We start from the raw sequence: 22,819 nt of genomic DNA, 5'->3' as shown, positions 1-22,819 counted from the left end.
CCCAGGTCACCACCGCGCCGTGGTCACCGTCACGCCACCAAGCTGTGGTCACCGTTGCCGCGGTTGCCACCGTCACTCTCACGGCGCCCACCAACGGCCAAGACCACCCCGTGGGGCTGCAACCGTCACCACCCCAGGTCACACCAGGGTGCCGCGAGCCGCGGTCACCGCCCGATGGTCACCGCCGCGGTCAGCGCGCCGCGGCCGCTCACCGATGGCGTTGAGCGCGTGCTGCAGCTCCAGCGTGAAGGCCGCCATGGGCACCTCGTCGCACACGGGCAGCACCGCCACCGTCGACAGGTTGCTGGTGGGGTTGATGGGCTCCGAGCTGGAGGCCATGCCCAGGCCGGACCCTGGGTGGACGCGGAGGAGTGGACGCGCCGCTCCGGTGACGGCCAGCGGCCCCGCAGAGGCCACCCCGTTGTCCCCAGGTTCTACCTGCGAAGGGCCCGCGGAGCTGCTGGAGGTTCCCCAAGATCTTCTGGCTCAGGAGGTGGATGAGGCGGGTGACCACCTGTGGGGACGAGGACAGGGATGGCCATCAGACATGGCAGAGACTCATCAGCACCCCACAGAAGCGTCCTACAGCAGCTTTTGGGTGCCACCACCACTGCCCGTCCTCGGAGACCTCTGGTGCCACCACTCCCCGTTCTTCAAGACCTCGGGTGCCACCAAGCCTCACTCTTGGGGACCTCAGGTGCCACCCACTCGCCATCCATGGCAACCTCAGGTGCCAGCACCACCCATCCTTCAAGACCTCGGGTGCTACCAGCCCTTCCTCCGCTCCCCTCCTCCAACAGCTTCATTAAATCCTTAATTGAAGCCGGTTTTAATTAGAGTCACAGCCCCCAGCCAGGCCGTGGGGACACGGGGACAGCCCCGAGGGACACCCCGGGGGGGTACCTGCGGGTATCGGCGCTTGATGTTGTTGAGGGTCCCCTCGGGCAGCTTGGCCAGCTCCGTGTCCCTCACCGCGTGCACCGTGGTGGCCCGGGGCTGCCGCGTCAGCGCCTCCACCTGCGGGACGAGGCCATGGAGCCACCCGAGGACGTTTGGCCGCTGTCCCCCGAGCGCTGGCACTCACCACGCCCACGAGGTCACCGCGGCCGTACTCGCCCACCAGCTCCTTCTTGCCGCTGCCCTTCTGGATGACCGAGCGCAGCCGCCCGTTGAGCACGATGTAGGTGCAGTCCGACTTGTCCCCCTGCCTGGGGACAGCGCCTGTGGCAGCCCCGGTGGCCCTCCCCGAGCTGAGGTGGACACCTGGGTGCGGTGGCTCACCTGTAGAGCGCCCGGCCGGCCTCCACGGCCATCCAGTCGATGGCGAAGTCCATCTGGCGCACGAAGGGCGACATGCGGGCGGCCACGGTGTGGGCGACGCTCAGCACCACGCTGGGCTGCTCCCGCATGATCCTTGGGGGGGCACAGGGCACCGTGGTGACCCCAAAGTGTCCCCCCACCCTGAGGTGGGGAAGCCCAAAGAGCATCCCAGGGACAAAGGGAACCACCAGGATCGTGGTGGCCTCGCTCAGGACACCCCGAAATTCCACCCTGGGGCTGGGAACATTCCCTGGGGAGAGGTGAAACCATCCCAGAGAGATGTGGGACCACCCCAAAGTGATGGGGAACCATCCCAAAGTGATGAGCAACCGTCCCAGAGATGTGGGACCACCCCAAAATGATGAGGAACCATCTCAAAGAGATGTGCAACCACCCCAAAATGATGAGGAACCATCCCAAAGTGATGAGGAACCATCCCAGAGAAATGTGGGACCACCCCAAAGTGATGAGGAACCATCCCAGTGAGATGTGCGACCACCCCAAAGTGATGAGGAACCATCCCAAAGAGATGTGCAACACCCCAAAGTGATGGGGAACCACCCCAAAGTGATGGGAACCATCCCAAAGTGATAAGGAACCATCCCAGAGATGTGCAACCACCCCACAGTGATGGGGAACCATCCCAAAGAGATGTGGGACCACCCCAAAGTGATGTGCAACCACCCCACAGTGATGGGGGACCACCCCAAAATGATGGGGAACCATCCCAGAGAGATGTGGGACCACCCCAAAGTGATGTGCAACCACCCCACAGTGATGAGGAACCATCCCAGAGGGATGTGGGATCCCCGAGGTCACAGCGAGCACCGCGAAGCGGTGGAGATGAGGGGATCACACCCACACCGGGTCCCGGTGGGCCCCCCCAGGGACACCAAAGGACACGGGCTCACTCGTAGAAGTCGGACTTGGAGATCTTGAGGAAGGTGCAGTCACGGTTGGCCTTGATGGTGAAGATGAGGGGTTCCCCGGTGAGCACGGCCAGCTGTCCCACCAGCTCGCCGGGCTGCGTCAGGAACAGGCACACGTCCTCCTCCTTGTCGATCATGCGCTGGTACACGTGCAGGCACCCCCAGAGCACAAAGTGCAGGCTCACGTCCTGCCAGAAACGTCCCCCGTCACCTGGGAGGTCCCACCAGCGCCACCATCACCACGGCACGTCCTGGCTCTCGGGTTGTTCCTGCCCCGCCGCAAGGCGACGGTCCCCAAAACCCACCCGGTCACGCCGGTGTGGTGGAACGAACAATTGCCACGTCCCGTCACCTCCCAAGGTCACCCTGGCATCACCTGAGTGGGAGGTCCCACCACCACCACCACCACCACCACGGGGGTGTTCTTCTGGTTGTTGTTGTCACCACCCCGGTGGTTCTGGGGTTGTTTCTGCCCCCGACACGGGGCAGGAGAAAGAGGTGACGGCGCCCAGAACCCACCTGGTCGCCCTGGCGGGCGATGACCGTGCCAGCCTTAGCGTGGTGGAGCAGGACGCGGTTGTTGAGGAGAGAAGGGTCCTGGAAAGGAGAACGGGACCGTTGTGGGCTCACCACGAGGGGGTGGGATCACCAGGAGGCCACGGGGACAGAGAATGACCAGGAGGCCATGGAGGCCACCATGAGGAGATGGGAACCCACCACAAAGCGACGATTGGGGACCACCCTGAGGTCGTGGGGACCACCCTGAGGTTGTGGGGACCACCCTGAGGTCATGGGGACCACCCTGAGGTCCTGGGGGCCACCCTGAGGTCGTGGGGACCACCCTGAGGTTGTGGGGACCACCCTAAGGTCCTGGGGACCACCCTGAGGTCATGGGGACCACCCTGAGGTTGTGGGGACCACCCTGAGGTCGTGGGGACCACCCTGAGGTCGTGAGGACCACCCTGAGGTCGTGGGGACAACCCTGAGGTCGTGGGGACCACCCTGAGGTTGTGGGGACCACCCTGAGGTCCTGGGGACCACCCTGAGGTCGTGAGGACCACCCTGAGGTCGTGGGGACAACCCTGAGGTCGTGGGGACAACCCTGAGGTCCTGGGGACCACCCTGAGGTCGTGGGGACAACCCTGAGGTCGTGGGGACAACCCTGAGGTCCTGGGGACCACCCTGAGGTCGTGGGGACAACCCTGAGGTCGTAGGGACCACCCTGAGGTCCTGGGGACCACCCTGAGGTCGTGGGGACAACCCTGAGGTCGTAGGGACCACCCTGAGGTTGTGGGGACCACCCTGAGGTCATAGGGACCACCCTGAGGTCATGGGGACCACCCTGAGGTCGTGGGGACCACCCTGAGGTCCTGGGGACCACCTCAAAGTGATGGAGAACCACCTTAAAGGCAACTAAGACCACCGCAGAGCCACGGGGGACCACCAGGAACCCACCAGGAACCCATCCCGACCCCACGAAGCCACGCTGAGCCCGTGGCCGCCCTCACCTCGATCTTCATGAGCTTGATGAGCTCCTGCTTGGCCTCCTCGAAGATGTCGCTGGTCTGGCGGCCCTGGTAGGGCCCGAAGGGACACGTCCCTGTCCCTGTCCCTGTCCCCGTGGCCGTGTCCTCCTCGCAGGAGCTGTAGTGGTAGATCCCCGAGGGCTGCTCCTCCAGCGTCACCGACTTGCGCTCCTTGGGCTCCTGGGACACCTGGGGCGGGGGGTTTGGGTGGGATTTGGGGTGGGATTGAGGGTGGGATTTGGGTAGGATTTGGGGTGGGATGCAGGGTGGGATTTGGGGGGATTTAGGATGGGATTCAGGGTGGGAATTGGGGTGGGATTTGGGTGGGATTTGGGTAGGATTTGGGGTGGGATGCAGGGTGGGAATTAGGGAGAATTTGGGTAGGATTCAGGGTGGGATTTGGGGTGGGATTTGCATGGCATTTGGAGGGGATTTGGGGTGGGATTTGGGGGGATTTAGGATGGGATTCAGGGTGGGAATTGGGGTGAGATTTGGGTGGGATTTGGGTAGGATTTGGGGTGGGATGCAGGGTGGGAATTAGGGAGAATTTGGGTGGGATTCAGGGTGGGATTTAGGGTGGGATTTGCATGGGATTTGGAGGGGATTTGGGGTGGGATTTGGGGTGGGATTTGGGGTGGGATTTGGGGGGATTTAGGATGGGATTCAGGGTGGGATTCAGGGTGGGAATTAGGGGGAATTTGGGTGGGATTTGGGTAGGATTTGGGGTGGGATTCAGGGTGGGAATTAGGGGGAATTTGGGTGGGATTTGGGGTGGGATTTGCATGGGATTTGGAGGAGATTTGCGTGGGATTTGGGGTGGGATTTGGGGTGGGATTCAGGGTGGGAATTGAGGTGGGATTTGGGTGGGATTCAGGGTGGGATTTAGGGTGGGATTTGCATGGGATTTGGAGGGGATTTGGGGTGGGATTTGGGGTGGGATTTGGGGGGATTTAGGATGGGATTCAGGGTGGGATTTGGGTGGGATTTGGAGAGGATTTGGGGTGGGATGCAGGGTGGGAATTAGGGAGAATTTGGGTAGGATTCAGGGTGGGATTTAGGGTGGGATTTGCATGGGATTTGAAGGGGATTTGCGTGGGATTTGGGGTGGGATTCGGGGGGATTTAGGGTGGGATTTGGGGTGGGATTCGGGTGGGATTAGAGGGAATTTGGGTGGGATTTGGGTGGGATTTTGGGTGGGATTCGGGGTGGGAATTAGGGGGAATTTGGGTGGGATTTGGGTAGGATTTGGGGTGGAATTCAGGGGGGAATTAGGGGGAATTTGGGTGGGATTTGGGTAGGATTTGTAGAGGATTTGGGGTGGGATTCAGGGTGGGAACTAGGGGGAATTTGGGTGGGATTTGGGGTGGGATTTGGGGTGGGATTCAGGGTGGGATTTGGGGTGGGATTCAGGGTGGGAATTATGGGGAATTTGGGTGGGATTTGGGGTGGGATTTGGGGTGGGATTCAGGGTGGGAATTAGGGGGAATTTGGGTGGGATTTGGGGTGGGATTTGGGGTGGGATTCAGGGTGGGAATTATGGGGAATTTGGGTGGGATTTGAGGTGGGATTCTGCACGGAGCCCCTCGTACCTGCCCGAAGGCGCCGGTGCTGTCCTCCTGCAGCGACACCGAGATGCGCCCGCGCTCGTAGGCCATGTCGAAATCGGAGCGCGGACCCTTCTGGATGCCTGGGCGGGGTCACGGGGGGGGGGGTCACCAAACGGGGACAAAGCCACCCCTGGGTGACAGCCACGCCCCTGGGAGGGCTGGCACCCACCAGAGATGTCCACGGGCATGGAGATGCAGCGGCTCAGCGGCGGCGGCGGCGCCGGCGCCTCCAGGCCGGCGGCTTTCATCAGCTCGGCTGCGGGATGAGACCCCCCCCCCCCAAAAAACTGAGCACGGAGACCCCAGAAATGCTCGGGGTGGGGGTCTCAGGACCCTGCTGGCGCCTCACCGGTGTCCCGGCCCTCGTCGGTGCTGCCCAGGCCGCGCTTGCCGTGCCGGACGGGGCTGGTGCGGGCGGCGTGGCCAGGCTGCGGGAAGAGCTTCAGGGGCTGCATGTCCTGGAGGTTTGGGGACAGACGGACATCAGAGGGGCTGGGGGGGGGTGGGGGAGGACATCAGAGGACCCCCCCCCCCCCCCCCCTCCAAATTTCAGCCTGAGCTCACGTGGCTGAAGAGCTCGTTGGTCAAGCCCAGGTAGTTGTGCAAGGCCAGGAAGGTGACGCGCTGCAGCCGCACCATGATGATCTGCGGGGGGCACACGGGGACACCGTGGGAGCGCTGCCACCCCGAGGGACCTCCCGGGGGTCCCCCGGAGCCCGGCTCACCTGCACAACCCTGACCAGGCTCTCGGGGTACTTCTCGAAGACGGCCGAGAAGGCCTCGACCGGCAGGCGCAGCACGGTGGAGTCCTCGGCTGCGCGGGCACACACCGTCCGGTACGGCCGCTGGTGGCCCTGGGGACACCGCGGGGTCAGGGCACCCATGGGGGCTTGGGGACAGCTGGGGACTGGTGAAGGCCACGGGTGGCACTGGGGTTTTGGGCGGTTGGGTTTGGGGTGGCCATGGTTGGGTTTGGGATGGTCGTGGTTGGGTTTGAGATGATCACAGTTGGGTTTGGGTTGGTCGTGGTTGGGTTTGGGGCAGTCATAGTTGGGTTTGGGGTGGTCACGGTTGGGTTTGGGATGACGACAGTTGGGTTTGGGGTGATCACAGTTGGGTTTGTGGCGGCCATGGTTGGGTTGGGGTGGTCACAGTTGGGTTTGGGATGATCACAGTTGGGTTTGGGATAATCACAGTTGGGTTTGGGGTGGTCACAGTTGGGTTTGGGATGGTCACAGTTGGGTTTGGGGTGGCCACAGTTGGGTTTGGGATAATCACAGTTGGGTTTGGGGTGGCCACGGTTGGGTTTGTGGCAGCCATGGTTGGGTTGGGGTGGTCACAGCTGGGTTTGGGTGGCCGTGGTTGGGTTTGGGGTGGTCACAGTTGGGTTTGGGGTGGCCATGGTTGGGTTTGGCGTGGCCATGTTCGGGCTGGAGGAGTTTGGGGTCAGTTGGTGACACTTGGGGACAGCCGTGGTTGGGGTTGGGCTGGCCACGGCTGCGTTGGAGGCGTTTGGGGACACCTTGGGCAGGCTGGGCACAGTCACCCACGGAGCTTCGGGGGGTCTGGGCACGTGCCAGCTGGGCGTGGCAGGGTTTGGGGACAGCCCCCACGATGTCCCCAAGGCTTTGGGGACGTGGCCGGTACCGTGATGACGTCGAGGATGCTGAGCAGGCTGTGGACGCTGTCCCCAGGGAACACCTCCTTCATCACTGTCTCCTTCCCGTCCTGCTGGGACACACCCCGTGTCCCCTGCTGTCCTCTGAGTGTCCCCTGTTGTCCCTTGGGTGTCCAAGAGTGTCCCCTGCGTGTCCTGGGGGTGTCCTTGGGGTGTCTCTGAATGCCCTTGGTGCTTCTCCAGGGTGTCCCCAACTGTCTCTGAGTGTCCCCAGGTGTCCCCTGGGTGTCCCTGTGTGTCCTTGAATGCCCCTGGGGTGTCCCTGACTGTGTTTGGTGTCCCCTGGCTGTCCCTGGGTGTCCCCAGGTGTCCCCTGGCTGTCCCAAGATGTCCTTGGCTATCCCTGGCTGGCCGTGGGCTGTCCCCCCAGCTGTCCCCAATGTCCCCAGGTGTCCCCATCTCTCCCTGAACTGTCCCCCAAGGTGTCCCCGATGTCCCCAGGTGTCCCCTGGCTGTCCCAAGATGTCCTTGGCTATCCCTGGCTGGCCGTGGGCTGTCCCCCCAGGTGTCCCCGATGTCCCCAAGTGTCCCCTGGCTGTCCCAAGATGTCCTTGGCTATCTCCTGGCTATCCCTGGGCTGTCCCCCCAGCTGTCCCCAATGTCCCCAGGTGTCCCCTGGCTGTCCCAAGATATCTTTGGCTATCCCTGGCTGGCCGTGGGCTGTCCCCCCAGGTGTCCCCGATGTCCCCAGGTGTCCCAAGATGTCCTTGGCTATCTCCTGGCTATCCCTGGGCTGTCCCCCCAGCTGTCCCCAATGTCCCCAGGTGTCCCCTGGCTGTCCCAAGATGTCCTTGGCTATCTCCTGGCTATCCCTGGCTGGCCGTGGGCTGTCCCCCCAGGTGTCCCCGATGTCCCCAAGTGTCCCCTGGCTGTCCCAAGATGTCCTTGGCTATCTCCTGGCTATCCCTGGGCTGTCCCCCCAGCTGTCCCCAATGTCCCCAGGTGTCCCCTGGCTGTCCCAAGATATCTTTGGCTATCCCTGGCTGGCCGTGGGCTGTCCCCCCAGGTGTCCCCGATGTCCCCAGGTGTCCCAAGATATCCTTGGCTATCTCCTGGCTATCCCTGGCTGGCCGTGGGCTGTCCCCCCAGCTGTCCCCAATGTCCCCAGGTGTCCCCTGGCTGTCCCAAGATATCTTTGGCTATCCCTGGCTGGCCGTGGGCTGTCCCCCCAGCTGTCCCTGATGTCCCCAGGTGTCCCAAGATGTCCTTGGCTATCTCCTGGCTATCCCTGGGCTGTCCCCCCAGCTGTCCCCAATGTCCCCAGGTGTCCCCTGGCTGTCCCAAGATGTCTTTGGCTATCTCCTGGCTATCCCTGGCTGGCCCTGGGCTGTCCCCCCAGGTGTCCCCGATGTCCCCAGGTGTCCCCAGGTGTCCCAAGATGTCCTTGGCTATCTCCTGGCTATCCCTGGCTGGCCGTGGGCTGTCCCCCCAGCTGTCCCCAATGTCCCCAATGTCCCCTGGCTGTCCCAAGATGTCCTTGGCTATCCCTAGCTGGCCGTGGGCTGTCGCCCCAGCTGTCCCCGATGTCCCCAGGTGTCCCCTGGCTGTCCCAAGATGTCCTTGGCTATCTCCTGGCTATCCCTGGCTGGCCGTGGGCTGTCCCCCCAGCTGTCCCCAATGTCCCCAGGTGTCCCCTAGCTGTCCCAAGATGTCCTTGGCTATCTCCTGGCTATCCCTGGCTGGCCGTGGGCTGTCCCCCCAGGTGTCCCCGATGTCCCCAGGTGTCCCAAGATGTCCTTGGCTATCTCCTGGCTATCCCTGGCTGGCCGTGGGCTGTCCCCCCAGGTGTCCCCGATGTCCCCAGGTGTCCCCGCACCGTCTCGGTGAGCAGCAGCTCCAGCTTGCCCTCCTGCAGGACGTAGATGCTGGTGTCGGGCTGGCCGGGCCGGAACACGTCCTCGCCCTGCTGGCACTGCTGGAACACCATGTGCTTGCACAGCTCCAGGAACAGCGGCTTCTCAAAGTGTCCCAGCACCCTGCGGGGACAGCTGTGTCACCAGGGGGACAGCAGAGACACCACGGGGACAGCTGTGTCACCAGGGGGACAGCAGGGACACCACGGGGACAGCTGTGTCACCAGGGGGACAGCGGGGACACCGCGGGGACAGCGGGGACACCATGGGGACAGTGGGGACACCTTGGGGACAGCAGGGACACTGCAGGGACAGCTGTGTCACCAGGGGGACAGCAGGGACACCACGGGGACAGCTGTGTCACCATGGGGACAGCTGTGTCACCATGGGGACAGTGGGGACACCACGGGGACAGGAGGGACACCACGGGGACAGCTGTGTCACCATGGGGACAGCAGGGACACCACGGGGACAGCTGTGTCACCAGGGGGACAGCGGGGACACTGCGGGGACAGCTGTGTCACCATGGGGACAGCTGTGTCACCATGGGGACAGTGGGGACACCACGGGGACAGGAGGGACACCACGGGGACAGCGGGGACAGCAGGGTCGTGGAGGGGGGCATGCGGGGATCCCCTCGGAGAGGTGTCCAAGGGAGGAGTTCGATCGCTGCGGTCGGATCCCGACCCCATCAATGGATCCCGACCCCATCAATGGATCCCGACCCCACGGACAGATCCCATGGACAGATCCCATGGACAGACCCCAACCCCACAGACAGACCCTGACCCCATGGACAGATCCTGACCCCATGGACAGATCCCAACCCCACGGACAGACCCCAATCCCATAGACAGACCCTGACCCCACGGACTGACCCTGACCCCACGGACAGATCCCATGGACAGATCCCAATCCCATGGACAGATCCTGACCCCATGGCTAGACCCCGACCCCACAGACAGACCCCAACCCCACAGACAGACCCAAATCCCATGGACAGACCCTGATCCCAGGGACAGATCCCATGGACAGACCCCAACACCATGGACAGATCCTGACCCCACGGCCAGACCCCGACCCCACAGACAGACCCCATGAACAAACCCCGATCCCAGGGACAGATCCCATGGACAGACCCCGATCCCAGGGACAGACCCCGACCCTACAGACAGATCCTGACCCCACGGCCAGACCCCGACCCCATGGACAGACCCCAACCCCACAGACAGACCCCGACCCCATGGACAGACCCCAACCCCACAGACCCCAACCCCATGGACAGACCCTGACCCCACAGACAGACCCCAATCCCATGGACAGAACCTGACCCCACAGACAGACCCCAATCCCATGGACAGAACCTGACCCCACAGACAGACCCCAACCCCATGGACAGACCCCAACCCCACAGACCCCAACCCCATGGACAGACCCCAACCCCACAGACCCCAACCCCATGGACAGACCCTGACCCCACAGACAGACCCCAATCCCATGGACAGAACCTGACCCCACAGACAGACCCCAACCCCATGGACAGAACCTGACCCCACAACCAGACCCCAATCCCATAGACAGATCCTGATCCCATGGACAGATCCCATGGACAGACCCCAATCCCATAGACAGACCCCAATCCCATGGACAGACCCTGATCCCAGGGACAGATCCCACGGCCAGACCCCGGCCCCGCTCACCGGACGTTCTTGAGCATGTAGAGCACCTCGGAGGGCAGGTGCGACGAGGCCACGTCGAACTCGGTCAGGTCGGCCTCCAGCACCGAGGGCGGTGGCTCCTTCAGCTGCAGCGTGGGCGGCTCCTTCTGGATGCGCAGGAAGCTGGCCGACACCCTGGGGACAGCGAGGGGACAGCGTGGGGACACGGCGTGGGGGGGACACGGCGACCGATCCCGACCCCGCCACGGCCGCGGACGGATCCCGATCCCGCCGCCCGCTCACTTCTTGGCGATGCTGAGCACCTTGAGCTTCTTGCGGCTGCGGGGCCGCGCGGCGCCGCCGGCCGTGGTGGCATCCACCAGCGAGGACGTGGACTGGGACACCTGGCACGGCGGGGACAAAGCGTCACGCGCCGGCGGCGGCGCGGCGCCGGCGCCCCGCTGCCGCCCCGAGGGTCACCTTACGCATGATCTTGCGGCTGTAGAACAGGACCTTGTCCCGCTTGCGGAAGCGGTAGCGCGGCGGCTCCTGCGCGGGCGCCTCTGGGGACACGGAGGGGACGGCGTGAGGGGACGGTGCTGTCACCCCCCCCGTCCCCGTCCCCAGGGCCAGCCCCAGAGAGGGTGGCACTCACTCTTGAGGCGCAGCCACCAGCCCAGCGCGGCGACGGCCATGACGAGGACGGCGAGGCACAGGATGGTCCCCAGCACCTGTGGAGGGAAGGGGGCGTCCCCATCTTGTCCCCACCTTGTCCCCAAGAGATGGGGACAAGTGCAGGGGGTGACCAATGGTGCTGCCAGGACATTGGGGATATTGGGGACATGGGGACATTGGGATACTGGGGACATTTGGGACACTGTGCCTGGGGACATGGGGACATTGGGGATACTGGGGACATTTGGGACACTGTGCCTGGGGACATGGGGACATTGGGGATACTGGGGACACTGAGGACATGGGGACATGGGGACACTGGGGACACTGGGAACATTGGGACCCTGTCCCCGGGGAGACTGTTCTCAGGGACATGGGGACACTGGGGACATTGGGATACTGGGGACACTGGGAACATTGGAACCCTGTCCATGGGGACATGGGGACACTGGGGACATGGGGACACTGTGGACATTGGGACCCTGTCCTTGGGGACATAAGGGACACTGGGGACACTGGGGACATTGGGACCCTGTCCCTGGGGACACTGTGCCTGGCGACACTGTCCCTGGGGACATGGGGAAATTGGGGACATGGGGACACTGGGGACATAGGGATACTGGGGACATTGGGACCCTGTCTCTGGGGACACTCTTCTCGGGGACATGGGGACATTGCAGACACTGGGGACACTGGGGACACTGGGGACATTGGGACCCTGTGCCTGGGTACATGGGGATATTGGGGACATGGGGACACTGGGGACATTGGGACCCTGTCCCTGGGGATATGGGGATACTGGGGATACTGGGGACATTGGGACCCTGTGCCTGGGTACATGGGGATATTGGGGACATGGGGACATGGGGACACTGGGGATACTGGGGATACTGGGGACATTGGGACCCTGGCCCTGGGGATATGGGGACCCTGTGCCTGGGGACATGGGGATATTGGGGACATGGGGACATGGGGACACTGGGGATACTGGGGACATTGGGACCCTGGCCCTGGGGATATGGGGACCCTGTGCCTGGGGACATGGGGATATTGGGGACATGGGGACATGGGGACACTGGGGATACTGGGGACATTGGGATCCTGTCCCTGGGGACACGGGGACACTGGGGACACAGGGACATTGCAGATACTGGGGACATGGGGACATGGGGACATTGCAGACACCGGGGACACTGGGGACACTGGGGACATGGGGACACGGGGATACTGGGGACATTGGGACCCTGTCCCTGGGGACATGGGGACATTGGGGACACTGGGAATACTGGGGATACTGGGGACATTGGGACCCTGTGCCTGGGAACACCGGGGACACTGGGAACATTAGAACCCTGTCCATGGCAACATGGGGACACTGGGGACATGGGGACATTGGGACCCTGTCCCTGGGGACATGGGGATATTGGGGACATGGGGATACTGGGGACATTGGGACCCTGTCCCTGGGGACATTCTTTTCGGGGACATGGGGACATTGCAGACACTGGGGACATTGGGGACATGGGGACATTGGGACATTGGGGACATGGGGACATTGGGACCCTGTCCCTGGGGATATGGGGACACTGGGGATACTGGGGACATTGGGACCCTGTGCCTGGGGACATGGGGATATTGGGGACATGGGGACATGGGGACACTGGGGACATTGGGACCCTGTCCCTGGGGACACTGGGGACATGGGGACATTGGGACACTAGGACACGGGGACACTGGGGACACTGGGGACATGGGGCACGGGGAGCCGGGGACGGCGGCGCCGGCGCTCACCGCGCGCGCCGGGAGCTGCTCCCTGCCGAAGGCGGCCAGCAGCCCCCTCAGCACCGAGCCCTGCGGGGACACAAAGGGACAGCTGAGCCCCCGCGGCCCCCCCGGCCCCGGGGACAGCGCGGGGGGTGACGGTGACAGCGTCCCACCTCGGCCTCCTGCTGCGACTCGCCCTGCCCCATGGCCGGGGGGGGCTGCGCCCTCCCGAAATCCTGCCAGAAACCGGGGGGAAACGGGGGGAACGGGGGGGAACGGGGGGGAACGGGGAAAAATTGGGGAAAATGGGGAAAAATGGGGGAAATGGGGAAAAATGGGGGGAAATGGGGAAAATGGGGGGAAATGGGGGGAAATGGGGAAAATGGGGGGAAATGGGGAAAATGGGGGAAAATGGGGGGAAATGGGGAAAAATGGGGAAAAATGGGGGGAAAACGGGGGGAAATGGGGAAAAATTGCAGGAAAACAGGGGAAAACGGGGGAAAATGGGGGGGAAACGGGGGGAAAATGGGGGAAAATGGGGGGAAAAGGGGAAAACAGGGAGAAAACGGGGGAAAATGGGGGAAATGGCGGAAAATGGGGGAAAATGGGGGGAAATGGGGGAAACCGGAAAAGCAGGGGAAAAACGGGGGGAAACGGGGAAAAAGGGGGGGAAATGGGGGGAAATGGGAAAATGGGGGGGAAATGGGGAAAATGGGGGGGAAATGGGGGGAAAATGGGGAAAAACAGGGGAAATGGGGGGGAAATGGGGGGGAAATGGAGGAAAGGGAAAAATGGGGGGAATGGGGAAAAAGTGGGGGGAAATGGGGAAAAAGTGGGGGGAAAACGGGGAAAAATGGGAGGAAAATGGGGGGAAAATGGGGAAAAACAGGAGAAACGGGGGGGAAATTGGGGAAAAACAGGGAGAAAATAGGGGAGAAATGGGGAAAATAGGGGAAAACGGAGGAAACAGGGGAAAATGGGAAAAACGGGGGGAAAACGGGGGGAAAACGGGGGAAAAAGGGGAGAAGGAGCAGTCAGTGAGACGTGGTGGCACCGAGGGACACGCAGTGACAAGTGGGTGGTGGCACCCAGGTGGAAACCCCCGGGTGTCCCCAAAGGGGACAGTTGTGCCAGCGGCAGTGGCCGTGCCAAGGCCACCGAGGCCTTGTCACCCGGGCCTGTTGTCACCCCATCAGTGCCACCAGCGGGCCCGGCCCCCCCCCCCCCCCCCTTGTGTCCCCCGTGTCCCCCTGTCCTTCCCAAGGACACCCCGGGGAGGTGACGGTGGCACCGAGGCTGGCGTGTGTCACCGGGGCCTGGTGACACCCCCCAGGTGACAACAGCCCCCCCCCCCCCAAAATTACCCCCCTAAAGTTTTACTGCCCCCCCCCAAAAAACTTTATTGCCCCCTTCCCCCATTCCCCTCCCCCAAATTTCCCCCTCATGGCGTAATGCCCCCCCCTTATCTTTATTGCCCCCCTTATCGTTATTGCCCCCATCTTTATTGCCCCCCTTATCATTTTTGCCCCCCCCCAGGCCGTTATTGCCCCCACAACCGTTATTACCCCCCCCAGGAATTCATTCCCTCCCCTCACATCTCAACTGCCCCCTCACAAATCACCCCCCCCCCACCAGGCCCTTATTGCCCCCCCCCCCCCCCACTCCTGGCCCTTATTACCCTCTCATTAATTATTTACCCCCTCACGTTTTGATTGCCCGTTCATTAATTGCCCTTCCCAGGCCGTTATTGCCCCCCCCGGGCCCCGTTGCCCCCCCCCCCGCCTCTCGTTCCCCTCAGCGCTTCCCCCCCCCCCCCACTGCCCTCACACCCACCCCCCCCTCCCCTCACCAAAACCTCCGCTCCCCCGGACCCCCAGAGCCGGTAAAGCCCCCACGGACCCCCCCCTCAAAGCCGGTAAAGCCCCCCCCGGCCCCCCCCCCCCCCCTCACCGGCCGCCGGTCTCGCCCCGCTCCGGCCCTGGCGGCGGCCGCGGCCCCCGCGCGGTCATGGCCCCTTTAAGGCCGTCCCGCCTCCCGTACTACGTCACTCATCGGCGCCAAAACCGTCGCGGCTGCGCCGCCATGTTGGGAAGGTCAAGCCGCCGCGGCGCGGCGCGGCCGGCCGCCATCTTGGGCGCGGCGTGCTGGCGTGACGTCATCCAGCGCGACGGCGCGTGGCGCGCGGGGCCGTGAGGGAGGGAGGGGGACGGCGCCATCTTGGGGGTGGCGGGGGACACCCCGAAATTTGGGGGGGGGGGGGGGGGGGGGACACAGGACACTGCCAAGGTGACACCCCAAATTTGGGAGGGGCGACACACCTTGGGGCCTGTCCCCCCACGGGAATCGCGCGGCGGTGGGTGGAGCGGCGGCAGCCCTGTCCCGCTGTGGCCACCCCGGGGGTGTCACCCAGGGCCACCCCGGCGGTGACAACCCCGCGGTGCCACCGGCTGTCCCCCCCCCCAGCCACACCCGGGCATTCCCCGTCCTCAAAGGCGCCGGGTCACCTCGGGGACACCGCGACGGCAGCGGGGGACAGGAACCGAAACATTCCCCCCCCCCCCCCCCAGGGAGGAAATGGGGACAAATCGGGGTTTTTTGGGGGGTGGGAGGTGACAAACCGCTGGCTTGGGGACAGGGGAGGGGTCTCCAGGTACCGCCACACACCCCCCCCTCCCCAACCTTGTCCCCAAACCCGCCTGAGACGCTCGACCGCGTTTCCCAAATTCCCACCGGGAAAATCCCTCCCCCCCCCCCCCCAAATTTGGGGAAAGACGCGGAAACAGCTGGAGAGAAAAAAAAAAAAAATCGTTTAATACAACGTGGGGAGGATTTTGGGGGCAAATCCCGGCGATTTCTGGAGGGTGGGGGGGGGTCCCGGCGGATCCGGCCGCACTGGGATGAACCCCCGTCCCCCCCCCCGTCCCCACGCACCAGCGCGGGGGAAAAACCCGGAATTTTGGGGGGTCCCCAGCGCCCTCCCCGGGTTTATCCCGGTTTATCCCGGCGGGAACGGCGGTGGGAGCCGCCCACGAGCCCCGGGAGCGGCGCCGGGACTCGCCCGACAGGTCCGGCGGTGGCCGCGGGGCTCGGGCAGCGGGCGGGGGAAGGGCCCCACGCGTGTCCGGGCACACGGAGCGCCGGCGGGGACACCGGGGACACCCCCGGGGGGGGCAGCGGGCGGGGAGTGGGTCCGTACCGGGGGAACCGCGGGGGAACCGCGAGGGAACCGCGCCGCTCGTACCGTGGGGTGGCCACGGGCGGCCTCGGGGCGGTCTCGAGGCCGTGGGGTGTCCACAGAGTGGCCTCAGGGTGGTCTTGAGGCCATAGGGTGTCCACGGGGTGGTCTCGAGGCCGTGGGGCGTCCGTGGGGACATCCACAGGGTGGTCTCGAGGCCATGGAATATCCACGGGGTGGTCTCGAGGCCGTGGGGTGTCCGCAGGGTGGTCTCGAGGCCATGGGGCGTCCGTGGGGATGTCCACAGGGTGGTCTCAAGGCTGTGGGCACGTCCACAGGGTGGTCTTGAGGCTGTGGGGTGTCCGTGGGGACATCCACAGGGTGGTCTCGAGGCTGTGGGGTGTCCGTAGAGTATCTACAGGGTGGTCTCAGGGTGGCAATGGAGTATCCACAGGGTGGTCTCGAGGCTGTGGAAGATCCACGGGGTGGTCTCGAGGCCATGGGGCGTCCGTGGAGTATCCACAGGGTGGTCTCGAGGCCGTGGGGTGTCAGTGGGGATGTCCACAGGGTGGTCTTGAGGCCGTGGGGTGTCCACAGAGTGGCCTCGGGGCGGTCTCGAGGCCGTGGGGTGTCCATGGGGACATCCACAGGGTGGTCTCGAGGCCGTGGGGTGTCCGTGGGGTGTCCACAAGGTGGTCTTGAGGCCATGGAGCGTCTGTGGGGACGTCCACAGGGTGGTCTTGAGGCCGTGGAATATCCACGGGGTGGTCTCGAGGCCATGGGGCGTCCATGGAGTATCCACAGGGTGGTCTCAGGGTGGCAATGGAGTATCCACAGGGTGGTCTTGAGGCCGTGGGGTGTCCACAAGGTGGTCTCGAGGCCGTGGGACATCCGTGGGGTGTCCACGGGGTGGTCTCGAGGCTGTGGAAGATCCACGGGGTGGTCTCGAGGCCATGGGGCGTCCGTGGAGTATCCACAGGGTGGTCTCGAGGCCGCGGGACATCCGTGGGGTGTCCACGGGGTGGTCTCGAGGCCGTGGAGTATCCACAGAGTGGCCTCAGGGTGGTCTCGAGGCCGTGGGGCGTCCGTGGGGACGTCCACGGGGCGGTCTCAAGGCCGTGGCGACATCCACGAAGCCACGGGGCGCCCGTGCCGTGTCCCCCCGACCGCCCACCCGACGCCCTCGACCACAAAAAACCCCCTCACCCGCTTACCCAAACGTCTCCCCCCCCCATGACCGACGGCGCCGTCACACGGACGTGGTGCACTCGCGGGTCAGCGGCGCCGTGGCCAGCTCGCCCGCCGCGCCGGCCGGGCCCTTGTCCAGCGAGCTGGACGTGCGCAGCGGGACGCCCGGCCGGCCGGGGGGCTGCGGCCGGCGGCCGCGGCAGCAGAGCACGCGCAGGAACTCGCCGCGCATGTCCTTGCTGCGCAGCATGTAGATCACCGGGTTGGCCGCCGAGTTGAGCGTGGCGAAGGCGAAGAAATAATTGGCGCTGTAGAGCACCCGGCAGGCGCGCACGGGGCACGAGGCGTCCATCAGGAGGATGATGAAGGCGGGCAGCCAGCAGACGATGAAGGCGCCCAGCACGATGGTGACGGTCTTGAGCAAGGCCAGAGTCTGCGCCGAGGCGATCTCGGCGTGGCTGGAGCGGACGATGCAGTAGATGCGCGTGTAGAGCCCCACGATGGCCATGAGGATGAGGGTGAAGATGGTGGTGACGAAGAGCACGTAGCGCTTGGAGTAGAGCGGCAGCACCGTGGAGCAGTCGCCCAGGTCGCTGATGCAGTTCCAGCCCATGATGGGCAGGCTGCCGATGGCGCCGGCGATCACCCAGCAGGCGCCGATCAGCAGCACCATGCGGCAGTTCTTGTCGCTGCTGTACACCTTCACCTTGGTGATGGCCACGTGCCGCTCGATGGCGATGGCCAGCAGGCTGAACACCGAGGCGGCCAGCGTGGCGAAGGCCGTGCCCTCGCGCACGAACCACTGCACCGGCGTCAGGCTGAAGGTGGTGCTGCCGGACAGCAGCGTGTTGACCATGAAGGCCGTGCCGGCCAGCAGGTCCGAGGCGGCCAAGTTGCCGATGAAGATGTACATGGCCAGGTGCAGGCGCTTGTTGCGGCAGATGGACACCAGCACCAGCAGGTTCTCCAGGACGATGAAGCAGCAGAGGACGACGATGAGGACGGAGCCCACCCAGCGCGAGGGCGCCGCGCTCTCGCCGTCGCCCTTGGTGAAGTTGTAGTGCTCGCGGATTTTGTCGCGGTTGAAGTATTCCTTGTAGATGCTCCCCATGGCGGTGGCGGCGGCGGCGGAGGCGGCGGCGACGACGAGGCTCAGCGCCGCCGGGACATGGCTCCTAGGGACGGCAGTGTCACCACCCCGTTGTCACCTCTGTGACAGCGGGGACACCCCGGGGTGACGGCCGGTGTCACCCCATGTTTGTCACGCCATGGACACCCCAGGGTGTCACCCCCCCTGCTTGTCACACCGTGGACACCCCAGTGTGTCACCCCCCTGTTTATCACACCATGGACACCCCAGGGTGACGGCCGGTGTCACCCCCCCCCTGTTTGTCACACCTCGGGGTGATGGCCGGTGTCACCCCCCCGTTTGTCACACCATGGACACCCCGGGGTGATGGCCGGTGTCACCCCCCCTGTTTGTCACACCATGGACACCCCAGTGTGTCACCCCCCTTTGTCACACCATGGACACCCCAGGGTGACACGGCTGGTGTCACCCCCCCCCCCCGTTTGTCACACCATGGACACCCCGGGGTGACGGCCGGTGTCACCCCCCCTGTTTGTCACACCATGGACACCCCGGGGTGTCACCCCCCCTGTTTGTCACACCATGGACACCCCGGGGTGACGGCCGGTGTCACCCCCCCTGTTTGTCACGCCATGGACACCCCAGGGTGTCACCCCCAGTTTGTCACACCATGGACACCCCGGGGTGTCACCCAGGGCCGGTCGTGTCCCCCCCAGGTTGTGCTGACAGCCACCCCCAGCCCTGTCCCCGCGGGTGGTGACACCCACTGTCACCTTTGGGTACCCCGGGGTGTCACCCAGGTGACACCTGCTGTCACCTGTGTCCTTCCACAGGGGTGTCACCCACGTCCCAGTGGGAGAAGGGGAGGGGAGGGGGACACATCTGGGCGCACATCTGGGGGAAATCGAGGCAGGGGCCTGAGGTGACACCGGGGGTGGCAGGAGGTGACAGACACCCCGTGGGGAATGGGGCGGGGCACCGCGGGGGGCTGGAAGAGCGAGGGGTGGGGACATCGGAGGACGTCACCGCTGGGTCCCCCCTCCCCAAATTTCGGGACGGTGACCCCCGGTAAGGCCCTCCCACCCCCCCCCGCTCCGTTCCTCTCGGTGCGGGACCCCCGAGGGCTCCGGACGGGAACGAGAACCGGGGCGAGGCGGCGGGGGAAGGAGCCCCGGCGGCCGCGGCACCGTCCCGGAGCCCCCCCCACCCCCGCCAGGTGCCGGTGGCGTCCCGGGGCCGTCCCCGTACCGGCGTCGGTCCCGTCCCGGAGCCCTCCCGTCCTGGTGCGCTCCCGGAGCCTCCCGCGGTCCCGTCCCGGAACAGTCCCGGTACCAGAGTTCCCCCGGTGCCGTCACGGAGAGGGTCCCGGAGCCGTCCCGCCACCGCCCGGTGCCTCGCGCAGCCGCGCCCGGTGCCGGGACACCGCCCCTGGGCTCCCGCTGCCCCGGGACCCCCCTCAGGACCCCTCCAGGCCTCCCCCCCCAGACCCTCGTACCGGTGCCGGTAGGAGCCGCCGGTCGTGGTCGGAACCGGCACGGAGCATCCGCCGCTTCCCCTTCCCCTTCCCCGCCCGCCCCCGGCTCGGAGCTGCCCCGGGCGGAGCCAGCGGGGGGGAGCGGGCGGGGCCGGGGGCGGCGGGACCCCCGGGAACGGCCCCGGGAACGGCCCCGGGATCTTAAACCGGGATCCCAAACCGGGAACGGCCCCGGGATCCCAAACAGGGAACGGCCCCGGGATCTTAAACCGGGATCCTAAACCGGGATCCCAAACAGGGAACGGCCCCGGGATCCCAAACCGGGAACGGCCCCGGGATCTTAAATCGGGATCCCAAACTGGAATCCCAAACCGGGAACGGCCCCGGGATCCCAAACCGGGATCCCAAACTGGAACCTTGCACTGGGATCCTGCCCCAGAAACCAGGATCCCAAACTGGGAATGGCCCCGGGATCGTGTCCCGCGATCCCGGGCTGGGATCCTGCCCCAGGAATCGCAGCGGGATCCCCAACCGGGACCCCAAAGCGGGAATGGCCCCGGGATCCTGAACAGGGAATTGCCCCGAGATCCTAAACCGGGAATGGCCCCGGGATCCTGAACTGGGAATGGCCCCGGGATCCTGAACTGGGATCCTGCACCGGGATCCTGAACTGGGAATGGCCCCGGGATCCTGAACTGGGATCCTGCACCGGGATCCTGAACTGGGAATTGCCCCAGGATCCTGCACTGGGAATTGCCCCAGGATCCTGAACTGGGAATTGCCCCGGGATCCTGAACTGGGAATTGCCCCAGGATCCTGAACTGGGAATTGCCCCGGGATCCTGAACTGGGAATTGCCCCAGGATCCTGCACCGGGAATTGCCCCACGATCCTGCACCGGGAATTGCCCCAGGATCCTGAACTGGGATCCTGCACCAGGATCCTGCACTGGGAATTGCCCCAGGATCCTGCACCGGGAATTGCCCCACGATCCTGCACCGGGAATTGCCCCAGGATCCTGAACTGGGATCCTGCACCAGGATCCTGCACTGGGAATTGCCCCGGGATCCTGCACCGGGAATTGCCCCAGGATCCTGCACCGGGATCCTGCACCGGGACCTGGACTGGGGCCCGACCCCAGGGAATCCCAGCGGGACCCTGAACCGGGGGTGCCACACCAGGATCCCACCCCGGGATCCCTCCCTGGGATCATCCCTTGGGATCCATCCCTGGATCCCCCCCGCCCGGGGGGGAGGGGAAGGGGCCGCGGGGGGGTCACGGGGGGCGCTTCCATCCCGAAATATCCCGGAGCAAATTGGATCAGGGCGGACAAAGCCGAGCTTAGAGCCGGGTTTAGCCGCGGGGGCGGCGCCCACCACGGACGGGAGGGGCCCCCAAACCCACCCCCAAACCCACTCCCCCCCGAGCCCCCCCCCCCGAGCCCCCCGCCACCGGACACGCACGTGGGGAGGGGGGGGACACGGCGGGACTCGCCCCCCGGCCGCTCACTGTCACCGTCGGGATTTTGGGGACCCTCGAGGGTTTGGGGACCCCCAGGAGGTGCCCCCACCCAAAGGACACGACCCCCGCCCCCCGCCAGCTGCGAGCCAGATGTTGGCGTGGCCGAAACAGCTGGGCCGGGCCGGGGACAATGAGGGGGGGGCAATGAGGGGGGGGGACAATAAGAGGGGACCCCCCCCACCCCAATGTGTCCCCCCCCCACCCCCAACCCTTGGGGACACCCCCGAGCCGCCCCCCAAACCCTGAGACCCCTCCCGATGTCCCCGCACGTTTGGGGCCATCCCGGGGGTCCCGTTCTGTGCCTCCCCCCGATTCGATGGGGGGGGGGGACAGGGGGACGCGGGTGGGGGGGGGGTCCCAAGTGGGGAGGGGACCCCCGGGAGTGGCAGAGGGGGCTCGGGGGGGGTTTTTTTGGGGGGGTCTTACCGGTCCCGGGGCCGGTCCCGGCAGCGCTGAGCGCCCGTCCCGGTTCCAGCATGAGCGAGGGGGGGGGGGGGCGGGGGCGGGGGGGGGGGGCGGGGCTGGACCGGGGCCACCCCCCCCGAGGGGCGAGGCCACCGTGTGCCCCCCCCCCCACTTTTGGCTGGGACCCCCCCCAAAATGGGGAGAGGGACCACAAAAAACACCAAAAAAAAAAACCAAAAAACACCAAAAAAAACAAAAACCAACAACCCCCCCCCGTGTCTGTCCCTTTTTTTTTGGGGGGGGGACACACCCCTCCATTCTTCTTCCCCCCCACCCCCCACCGGGAGGATTTTGGGAGCTTTTTCACAATTTTTGGGGATTTTTTTTTTTTAATTAGGGGGAGTTTTTTTTTTTTTTTTCACGGCTGGAAAAACTTCCCGGACTTTCCACGGCTCGTCCCGGGAGGAATTCGGGGGAGGTGGGCGGAGGGGGGGGGGGGAGGATTCGGTGAATTATTGGGGGGGGGGGGTTGGGAAGAGCCCCCCCCCCCCCCCCCCCCCATTTAAAAAATCCCAAAATTTGGAGCGCCGGGAGGGGGCGGAGAAGGGATTTAATGAATTGGGATTTAATTGGAACCAGGCGCGGGATCGGGCTGGGGGTGGGCGGGATGTGCCCCCCCCTCCCCCCTTCCCCCGGCATTCCCGACCCCTCCCCCCCAAATCCATGCGGAATTCCCGCCCCCGGACCCCCGGGATGAGGCGGGGCTTGGGGGGAAAAAAAAATAAATTTAAAAAAAAAAGTGTGGGGGGAAAAAAGAATTCCCAAATTGTCCCAGCAATGCCGGCCCCGCATTCCCGCCGGGGATTTGGGGGAGACCCCCCCCAAAACCCGAGCGGGAATTGGGAATGGGACTGGGAAATGGGAACGGGAATTGGGAATGGGACTGGGAATGGGAAT

The 22,819-nt window shown here is 65.0% G+C and overlaps 2 protein-coding genes across 7 annotated transcripts in view; both read right to left on the bottom strand.

Moving 5' to 3' along the window:
• PNPLA6 (patatin like phospholipase domain containing 6) overlaps positions 1-15,007 on the bottom strand; it is a 28,016-nt gene extending 13,009 nt beyond the window's left edge. For all 6 annotated transcript variants that reach the window (XR_008435306.1, XM_053968274.1, XM_053968276.1 and 3 more), the window contains exons 1-22: positions 14,961-15,007; positions 13,184-13,246; positions 13,038-13,097; positions 11,227-11,302; positions 11,052-11,134; positions 10,875-10,975; positions 10,614-10,766; positions 8,877-9,036; positions 7,030-7,110; positions 6,108-6,236; positions 5,947-6,027; positions 5,732-5,840; positions 5,552-5,638; positions 5,365-5,462; positions 3,758-3,964; positions 2,769-2,846; positions 2,232-2,437; positions 1,282-1,413; positions 1,085-1,208; positions 904-1,017; positions 439-514; positions 213-353 (exon numbers count right to left, since the gene is read on the bottom strand). Coding sequence is in view for 5 of the 6 variants with exons in the window: in XM_053968274.1 (XP_053824249.1) it covers positions 213-353; positions 439-514; positions 904-1,017; positions 1,085-1,208; positions 1,282-1,413; positions 2,232-2,437; positions 2,769-2,846; positions 3,758-3,964; positions 5,365-5,462; positions 5,552-5,638; positions 5,732-5,840; positions 5,947-6,027; positions 6,108-6,236; positions 7,030-7,110; positions 8,877-9,036; positions 10,614-10,766; positions 10,875-10,975; positions 11,052-11,134; positions 11,227-11,302; positions 13,038-13,097; positions 13,184-13,216 (2,329 nt within the window). In the remaining variant the exon portion in view is untranslated. The remainder of the gene's footprint in view (positions 1-212; positions 354-438; positions 515-903; positions 1,018-1,084; positions 1,209-1,281; positions 1,414-2,231; positions 2,438-2,768; positions 2,847-3,757; positions 3,965-5,364; positions 5,463-5,551; positions 5,639-5,731; positions 5,841-5,946; positions 6,028-6,107; positions 6,237-7,029; positions 7,111-8,876; positions 9,037-10,613; positions 10,767-10,874; positions 10,976-11,051; positions 11,135-11,226; positions 11,303-13,037; positions 13,098-13,183; positions 13,247-14,960) is intronic.
• Positions 15,008-15,801: 794 nt separating this feature from the next.
• On the bottom strand, positions 15,802-18,676 carry S1PR2 (sphingosine-1-phosphate receptor 2). The gene has a single exon (XM_053968311.1). The coding sequence runs from the start codon at positions 18,482-18,484 to the stop codon at positions 17,435-17,437; it is 1,050 nt and encodes a 349-aa protein (XP_053824286.1). The 5' UTR covers positions 18,485-18,676; the 3' UTR covers positions 15,802-17,434.
• Between the last annotated feature and the right edge of the window lie 4,143 nt (positions 18,677-22,819).

The sequence above is a fragment of the Vidua chalybeata genome, chromosome 33 (genome assembly GCF_026979565.1).
Source record: "Vidua chalybeata isolate OUT-0048 chromosome 33, bVidCha1 merged haplotype, whole genome shotgun sequence".
Lineage (NCBI taxonomy): Eukaryota > Metazoa > Chordata > Aves > Passeriformes > Viduidae > Vidua > Vidua chalybeata.
Note: the sequence above shows the minus strand (reverse complement) of the source record. Positions and strands in the feature narration are given on the sequence as shown.

Excerpts from the sequence above, each read along its gene's own strand:
- S1PR2 (XM_053968311.1), bottom strand. The coding sequence starts at position 18,484 with ATGGGGAGCATCTACAAGGAATACTTCAACCGCGACAAAATCCGCGAG.